The sequence below is a fragment of the Pipistrellus kuhlii genome, unplaced genomic scaffold (assembly GCF_014108245.1).
Source record: "Pipistrellus kuhlii isolate mPipKuh1 unplaced genomic scaffold, mPipKuh1.p scaffold_m20_p_1, whole genome shotgun sequence".
Classification (NCBI taxonomy): Eukaryota; Metazoa; Chordata; class Mammalia; order Chiroptera; family Vespertilionidae; genus Pipistrellus; species Pipistrellus kuhlii.
In genome coordinates, this window is record NW_023425404.1 from 187,227,492 (window position 1) to 187,237,146 (window position 9,655).

A 9,655-nucleotide genomic window follows, 5' to 3' on the forward strand; every position below is an offset into this window, starting at 1 on the left:
ATGTCTATAATTTGCCATTTTTTCTGTTCCCATCCCTGAAGACTTTTTCCAAACCTATGGCCTTACCATCATTGTTTCATGGAACAGAATGTACAAAAGTCTTGTTCTTTTCTATTATTATAAAAACTTAGATATGTTAATATTTTCAACAAAGTACACCCTGAGAGAAGAAAATAAAATTTTATATGTTAGATCACATTATATTTTCTTTAAGAGAAAAAAGAGAAAATGTTATTTTTTAGTTCTTCTAAATGTTAGGCACTGTGTCAAGGGCTTTGCAAGTGTTTTCTCATTTAATTACCAGAACAATCATGGAAGATAGATATTATCATTGTCATTCCCATTTTACAGACAAGAAAACTGAAGCATCCATAAGTATTGATTTTTTTTTCTTGTTCTAAAAGTTGTACAGAGTCAAGGGGTAAAATTTTAAAAATATAAAAAAGCTAAAAAAAAAAAATAGGAAAATTAGCTATCAGCCTATCACCTAGAGATAACCACTATGACTTAGCGTGTGTTGTACATTCCAGTATTTTGTCTCAGAATATCTAATTTCTTATAGTTAGAGTCGTATTACACACACACACACACACACACACACACACACATATATATATATATATATATATACACACATATATATATGTATATATAAGTATATATATATAAGTATATATATATATATATATATATATATACTTTTAAATTCTACTTATCTCAATTAATATTATACAAGCTCATTTTCCACTGTACTCACAGGATTAAAAATAATTTATCAACACTTTTTAATGGCAACACAGTATTCTGTTCAGTGAATAATGCCATTATATTTCAGTCTTCCATTATAGTTAAATATTTATTCAATTTGTAATATTATAAATAATGTCACAATTGACATCTTAATTTTCTTTCAAATTTTCTTTTTTTCTTTTGCATGTGATTTTTTAAATCTAATGTGTGTATTGTAAGACTTTAGGTTCTTTGGTAAAGGTAGGAAAGTGGCAAATGTCTCTTGCTTATGACAATTATTTTAAATCAGTTACACTAATAATCAAAAAATTAATATATACATCTAAACCTTATTATGTTTCTATCTGTACTTACTTTGGCTTGGTATAACGAAAGAAATGAATACCAAATACTAGGATTTTTTCTCTCCCTTCCACCGAAACGATGTCTTCCTAAAGTAATTGATATAGGTAGTGTGCATTGTTCAGGGAGAATATGCTATAATTCACTACAAAAACTAAATAGATAGTATGAAGCAGGGGAGAGGTAGCTGACTGTTAGAGATAGAGGCCCAGGGATGAAAATATAAGCGGTGGCAAGTCATTTGTTCAAATGTTGGCTGATAAAAACAGTCAAGACAGATTGAAGTCTTGAGTTGATTTGACTTATTTCCTTCAGAGATGAAGGCAAGGGTGCTTCTAGTCTCTCAAAACATCTAGAGTTTAAAATAAGCTACCTAGAGGGGCCTTTAGATCACGATTCATCACTGGGAGAGGGAGGATTGAATGGTATTTCCAAATTGAACTAGAGCCTTCCTGAAATATTTCTAAGAAGAATGCTTCCCCTCTCGTTATCTCACCGCCTCGCCAGCAGCAATGAAACGTTGCCTTGCTAAGCTAGCTCTGTATTTTCTGAAAAGTGTGTTTGATGCACACGGTAGTAGCATGGGTTTTTCCAGTTCCCTCAAGCCCGCCAATTGCATGAAGCACAGCCGATCTGAGTGAACACAGCCACAGAGGAATCAAAAAACCTGCAGAATTTTGGAATCCTGCAGACCTAGGTTTGAAACCTGACTTAGCTTCTGACCTTAAGCAAACAAACTCTCTCTGATTCTGGTTGTTCCTGGGTAACACATCTTATGTTGCTGCTGTGGAGATTAAATTAATGTTTGTGAAGCTGTTAACAGTGTCCGGCATAAAGCAGTTGCTCAATAAAGAGTAGCTATGGTTATTTAAAGTGATGGTAATGAGAAGTTGGGAGTTTCAAATTATTTTTAAATAGAAGAATCAGCATTGGCTTTGGAGCTGAACAACATTCATATGTGTCTGGTTTTTGTCCCCGGAAGAGTTCACGTTCAATGTGTCAGGTCACGGCCACTGAATGTGATGAACAGAAGTATATACTGGACCATTAGGGGGATTGTGAGCTGTCGTGTGTGTCAGATGTAAAGTGAAAATGATATGAAGCAGACACATTTTACCAAGAGCAAAGTGACCAAGTATTTCAGATAGATTTAACCAATTTTATTCTGTGTATTATTTTTGCTACCCCAAATTAAGTTAGCTTGCCCACCCTATTTCAATACTCTTGAGGCCATTGCAATAATATTAGTGCAAAACATGGTGATTTCAGTTACGATTTATGAGCCAGTTTTATAAATGAGATTCAGAATTTAAAGAGACAAAGTTACAATGGTGAAGCCAGGATTTAATTTTGGTTTCTATGACTCTGTAATCTGTGTGTTTATTTACTGTGTAATAAGAAAATGGATCGTTCTAAAAAATCCCAACGAAAAAATCTTAAAGAGGAAGTATAAAAATTAAATTACAACTATCTGACCAGAAGAGAAGGTTGGGTCAATACAAAAAAATATAATAATTTTGATCACAAATTAGTTATGGTGTAGAACTTAAACACATAAGAAAAAAATGAAGGAAATAAAATATCCATCACAAATTTTTATGCATATATACATAACTTTTCATAAGCCCTTTTCATTTATTGGTAAATCATTCCAAGATCTCAACACAAATATTTTCACCCATAACTTTAGTAAAACTTAACAAATATTAAATTTAGTATCTACTTTGTGCCAACAGTTTTCTGGGTGCCAGGAATACAGTTGTAATGTGATTTGTTTCTTACTTATACACTGTCAATATTTGTAACAATTTATTTAAAAATAATTAGAGTGTTTTTTGGGTTATTTCTATCAAACTTTGTATTATATTTGAATTGTGTTGCAGCATCGTTCCTTTAGTGTAGAAAAAGTGGTGGGATAGATGGCATTGCCTCAGGAAGTACATGTAACCACATTCTGTCTTCATGCAACAAAAAGACTTTAGGGTGCCTAGTGTGCTCATATATGTGGGTATATATGTAAATTCCCGCCTATGTATTTCACAGTGAGGAAAGTCTTAAGAACCACTGTTTCAAAGTACATTTAGTATTTGCTAATAAAAATATGGAAACACTGAAATTCTGGATTTCATGCAGAATAATCCAAATTCAAGACATTTTAATGTTTCTCCATATTTTCTCCAAGAAAAGATAACTATGTGTGTTCCTGATGGGCCTATGCTGACCTCACTGTCATGCACATTCAGTCATTAGCAGACTCTCTCACCTTCCATCTGCAGTGCAACTGGAACTCTGATTCCAGGCTGATTTCTAGCAATGAGCAGGGTTTTCTTGCCTTTGGTTTTTATAAAACAAGATTTTGATTTGAACATCAGCTTCTGGTGAGATTTTAGTAATACAAGCAAACTAGTCATTTGGCCATGAAGAGAAGGGTGGGAGCCATTATCATTTAAGAATTAACCATAGAAGATGTTAGTGAGGAAAGACTGGCCACTTCTGTTCTTGCTTTTATGCCTGGGTCTGACTCTAAATGTTGTTTTGTTTTTTTCTTACCTGAAAAAACTTGCTTGACACAAATTCCATAAAGACAAGGAGTGGTGAGAATGAAAGAGAAAAAGAAGTGCAGGAATTTATTTGTTTCCTGAAGCTAGGATGGTTAGAGTGGATTATAGCAAATGCTAAACATCAGTCTGGGGCTACAGGGTTTGAGGGATTGCAACCATTTCAGCACAACATCTTGGAGGTCAATGACCTTACCTCCACATTACTGAGTCTTACACTTCTCTGTCATGTGGAGCCTTTTATTTTCTGGACTTGGTCTGGGTAAAACATGGAAATGTTCATATTTTGGTAGGATTATTAATGTTTTCCAGAAAGGACTGTCTTCCCTTAGAAATCAGTGCTTTCATTAGAATTAAAGTATTTGAAAGAGGTTTTCATTATATTTTAAAGAATTTTTTTTCTTTCTCACTTGCAAGGCCAGCAAAAATATCTGACTTTTTTTTTTTTTTTTTTTGAGATGTCAATGGAGAAAATCAGAAATAGTTAACAGATTTTCACTTTACATCCAACATTGCTGAAACACATTGGTTTCATAAAGGGCTCTTTGAACTAGCATGTGGAACTTAGCACAAAAGCTGACATGGGCTAGTTTAAGGATTCAAGAGAGACCATGGCTTTATTTTCACCTGCATATTTTCCGTCTCCTATTAATTAACAAAAAGACTGAATTTAGGCTCTCTAGACATGAAACATTTCCCTAGATCTTCTAATTTGGAAGATTTTTGTGCCACTAGTCATTTCTGGGATACCCAAAAGTATGTAGTAGGTGACTGGGTCATATGTTTCTCCTACCTTAAGAGAGAGCAACAGTATGGGGAGTGGGTGAACTTCTGATTCTCTCCCTACAACTCAGCTGGGTTTTTGCTAAATGAAATTAGTCTCATTGAATAGGAAAATTAGTTCCATCTTCTACTCTTGTCTCTCCACCTAAGTTGCTGAGGAACCTTAGGTGAGTGGGTTGACATGCCTTGGGAGGGTTGGGGGATTATTGTCAAAGAATATCCTTGGATAAGTTGCTATTGAATATTTGCTATTAAAGTCTATTTTGACTACCTTCCAGGAGAGTTTAAATCTAAAATGCATCAATATATGAGTATTTTGAGTGCACACCACACCTCAACCTAAATTCTATATATAATTTTAGAGTATTTTTAAGTATATTGATTAGATAAGCTGCTCTTATATAAGGTCTTCTTAAATGTGATGATTGAGTTGATGACCATCAGGAAAGGGTGCATCTCACCTGGCTTGGATTTCTTTCAGATTCAAACTCAGATGACTTTGACCCTGCTTCCACCAAGAGCAAGTATGACTCTCTGGATTTCGATAGTTTACTGAAAGAAGCTCAGAGAAGCTTGCGCAGGTAACATGTTCCCTGCCTGAGGATGACAGAGGGACGGTGAATACCTCACGGGACAGTGCGTCCTCCCCTAACAGACTATTGCAAGTCATACTTAGGAATTTCTCCTACTTTACACTCTGTACAAAAACAAATCAAAACAACAACAATACAACAACAACAACAACAATGGTTTACATGAACACAGCTGCTGAAGAAGCAAGAGACAGAATGGATATCCAGTAAGCACATGTTTATTCATGGGTGTCAGCTTCGCTTTCCCTGGAGTCTCTCAGTGATGGTGAGTGTGTGTGTGTGTGTGTGTGTGTGTGTGTGTGTGTGTGTACGCATGTGTGCCTGGTTTGGGGGAAGTGTGTATGTATAGGTGGGGACTGGGGGCTCCTGACCAGAGTGTACCAGGGCAAACCACTTCAAATGGCAGCAGTTCCAAGAAGACACACGTAAAACCTAGAACTTCAAAAATGTTCATATTCTATTCAAAAGGAAAAAATGAATAAATTCAAAAGGAAAGAAAACCAATCAACCAACCAACCAACCAACTAACAACGAACCACAAGTCACCCTAAAATGACAGCTACTGATGTCTGGGCATCAGCCTTCGTACTCTTGTTTTTTAAGAAAGTACAAAATCAACTTGAAGCAAGTGTTCTCTCTTAACATGATTATATGACAATCCCGAGGAAACAACAGGTTCCATAGAACTAATATTCTCTCTCTCTCTCCCTCTCCCTCTCCCTCTCCCTCTCCCTCCTCTCTCCCTCTCCCTCTCCCTCTCCCTCTCCCTCTCCCTCTCCCTCTCCCTCTCCCTCTCCCTCTCCCTCTCCCTCTCCCTCTCTCTCTCTCTCTCTCTCTCTCTCTCTCTCTCTCTCTCTCTCTCTCTCTCTCTCATTTTTTTTTTTTCCTTTGGCCATGGAATCTGGGTGGGAGAGGATACTGCGGGCACTGGAATGATAAACTTTCCTAACATTTTGAAGTTTCTGTCATTCGTCCTTATCCTGACACCCATGTAAATGTCCAAAAATGTTGATCTTCCACTGCAAAATTCAAAAGCCTTGTCCATGGCCAATTGTGCAGCTTGGCCAATGGTTCTTTCTGAGGAGCTGGGGCGGTGTTACATTACAGAATGAGAGTTGGGTAGAACTCTCTGCGATGTGTTCAGATAGTGTAATTGCTACACTCTCCAATGTAGTTAAGTATTTACAGATGTTAAATGGAGTATTTTTATTTTGTGTACATACTATACAACAATGTTCTTTTTTTTGTTACAGCTATGCACTGTAAATGCAGCCTTCTTTTCAAAACTGCTGAATTTTTCTTAATCAAGAATATTCAAATGTAATTATGAGGTGAAACAACTATTGTACACTAACCTATTTAGAAGCTGAACTTACTGCTTATATATATTTGATTGTACAAAACAAAAACAAAAAAGACAGTGTGTGTGTCCGTTGAGTGCAGCAACAAAATGATGCTTCGCGCATATCCATCCCTTCTTAGGTGAGCTTTGATCTAAGCATCTTGTCAAGAAATATCCTAGCCCCCTAAAGGTATTAACCACTTCTGCGATATTTTTCCACATTTTCTTGTTGCTTGTTTTTCTTTGAAGTTTTATACACTGGATTTGTTAGGGGAATGAAAATTTTCTCATCTAAAATTTTTCTAGACGATATCATGATTTTATGTAAAGTCTCAATGGGTAACCATTAAGAAATGTTTTTATTTTCTCTATCAACAGTAGTTTTGAAACTAGAGGTCAAAAAATCTTTTTAAAATGCTGTTTCATTTTAATTCCTGTGATTTTAATTTGATACAAAATGCTGAAGTAATAATTGCAGTATGATTTTTACAATAATCAATGTGTGTCTGAAGACCATCTCTGAAGCCAGTATCTCTTTCCCTTGGCAGAATATGATGATGGTATTTATCTGTATTTTTTACAGTTATGCATCCTGTATAAATACTGATATCTCATTCCTTTGTTTACTAAAGAGACATATTTATTGGTTGCAGATAGCCTATTTATTATAAATTATGAGATGATGAAAATCCTCAAGCCAGTGGAAATTTTCTACCTAGGATGCATGGCCGTTTTCAGGGTGGAGTTTCAGTGTTTCGTTTGGGAAACTCAGCTTTTGCAGAAGCAGTGTTTCTGCTTGCACTAGCATGGCCTCCGATGTGACCATGATGTTGTTCTTGATGACATTGCTTCTGCTAAATTTAATAAAAAAACACAAACAAAAAAACTTCTGAAAAAACCTCCATTTTGAGCATCAGGATTTCATCTGAGTGTGGAGCCCTGGAAGTCAGTACAGTTTGGAGTGTGTATTCACGTTTTTAAATTAAGATTCCATCAAGGTTTGGCTGACATGACTTTTTCTGGAAGACATGCTAACGCCTACTTCTTAATCGTTCTTTTCCTTTCTCTTGCCCAACACGATCTTATAAAATGGATTTCACCCCCAGGCCAATGCAGCTAATTTTGATGGCTGCATTCATTTATCACCAGCATATTGTGTTCTGAGTGGATCCACTGTCTGTCCTGTCAGATGCTTGCTTGGTTTTTTGGCTTCTTATTTCTAAGTAGATAGAAAGCAATAAAAAAATACTATGAAATAAACTCGTTCACAGGTTCTGCGTTACAACAGTAACACATCTTTAATCCGCCTAATTCTTGTTGTTCTATAGGTTAAATGCAGGTATTTTAAACTCTGTGTGAACGCCAAACTGAAGTTTACAGTCTTTCTTTCTGAATTCTGAGTATCTTCTGTTGTAGAATAATAATAATAAAAAAGACTATTAAGAGCAATAAATTATTTTTAAGAAATCAATATTTAGTAAATCATATTATGTGTTCAAGGACCAGATGCGTTCTCTATTTTGCCTTTAAATTTTTGTGATCCAGTTTTAAATATATTCTTCTTGCTCTGGATTGTTAACATGAGTAAGAATACTGGGTTCCTTTTCTTACTTATCAAAAGACAGCATTATAGATCTCATGTTGAGAATTAATTTATTCCCCCTCTGGCCTGACAAATATTGTTCCTATAAAGATCATAGTTTTTTGTTTTTGTTTTTTTTTTTCTTTTTTCCCATGGACTTCAAATTGCATCTAAAATTAGTGCAAAGAGAGAATCACTAAACCATCTGAATAGAGCTTTTGAATCTTATGCAGACACTGTGGGTAGCCCATCAAAATGTAAACTGTATTCCTTTTATTTTTAAATTTTTCTTTTTTGGAGAGGATCTTTCAAATGAACACATGCACCCCATCACCACTGGAGGCAAATTTCAGCATAGATGACCACAGGCCATTGCCTTCACACTGTGGTAAGTACCACATCTACAATTTTGGCGACTGAACTGGTGCTTTAGAAATGTGGGTGTGTGTTTGTATTTTTTCTTTAAAGAGATGTAGCAGAATAATTCTTCCAGTGCAACAGAATCAATCTTTTGCTAAATGACTCCGAGAGAGCAACGCCTGGGCTGTCAACATTAAAAGCAGCAGAGAGGGAACTTTGCACTATTGGGGTATGATGGTTGGTCAGTTGCAAAAAGGAAACCTTTTCATGCCTTTAGATGTGAGCTTACAGTAGGTAATGATTATGTGTCCTTTTCTGATGGCTGTAATGAGAACTTCAATCACTGTAGTCTAAGACCTGATCTATAGATGACCTAGAATAGCCATGTAATATAATGTGATGATTCTAAATTTGTACCTATGTGACAGACATTTTCAATAATGTGAACTGCTGATTTGATGGAGCTACTTTAAGATTTGTAGGTGAAAGTGTAATACTGTTGGTTGAATTATGCTGAAGAGGGAAAGTGAGCAATTAGTTGAGCCCTTGCTGGGCTTTATTTTTTCTTCCCCACCTGCCAATTCTACATGTATTGTTGTGGTTTTATTCATTGTATGAAAATTCCTGTGATTTTTTTTAAATGTGCAGTACACATCAGCCTCACTGAGCTAATAAAGGGAAACGAATGTTTCAAATTTACTTCTGCTTTTCTTATTTATGGGAACCACACTTGTGGCATGTTCCTCAGTTGAGGCCACAGTGCTCCTTCCTTACTATTCTCTTTCCCTTCTGCATCGTCCTCATTTCTCCCTGCTTTTCCATATTCATGGATGGATTTCCCCTCTAAGGTAACGGGTACCTTCTGCATTTTACCTTGTCTCCTTGTGAATGGCAAAGGCAGAAACGGTGACTCCTTGAATGAGAAGTGATGTGGGACTTGATTCCACGGACGAGATCTGTTTTTCTACTTATCTCCAGAAAGTGTGTATTTTTAAGTACAAGCCAATTACCTCTAGTGAGTAACCTACTCAACATTCAGCTTAGAAAGCGGTTCTACTGTGGAAGAAATGAATATTTTTGAAGATTTATCATGGGAGGCAGTCCCCTCCCCCCAACCCGTCATATGTAAGTCATCAGGTTAAATATGGGATAAGCTGATAGCTGCCAACACTGCTTGCTGTTAGGATGTCTGCTGTGTCCACTGTGTCTTGTCTCCAAATTTCCCATGGTTGGCCGGTCCCACTCCCAGCAACTTTTACTGAAAGACCCAACAGAAGTATTGGATTGGGAAGAAGTAGTTAGACATACTCTAGTCCCTGTCCCTTAACCCCATCTCCTAGAGAAA

General features: G+C 36.2%; 1 protein-coding gene across 1 annotated transcript in view; it reads left to right on the plus strand.

The window, feature by feature from the left end:
* PPARGC1A (PPARG coactivator 1 alpha) overlaps window positions 1–9,006 on the plus strand; it is a 98,110-nt gene extending 89,104 nt beyond the window's left edge. Inside the window, exon 13 of the mRNA XM_036419434.2 lies at window positions 4,915–9,006. Within this exon, the coding sequence (XP_036275327.1) occupies window positions 4,915–5,018 (104 nt within the window). The 3' untranslated portion in view covers window positions 5,019–9,006. The remainder of the gene's footprint in view (window positions 1–4,914) is intronic.
* Window positions 9,007–9,655: the final 649 nt, after the last annotated feature.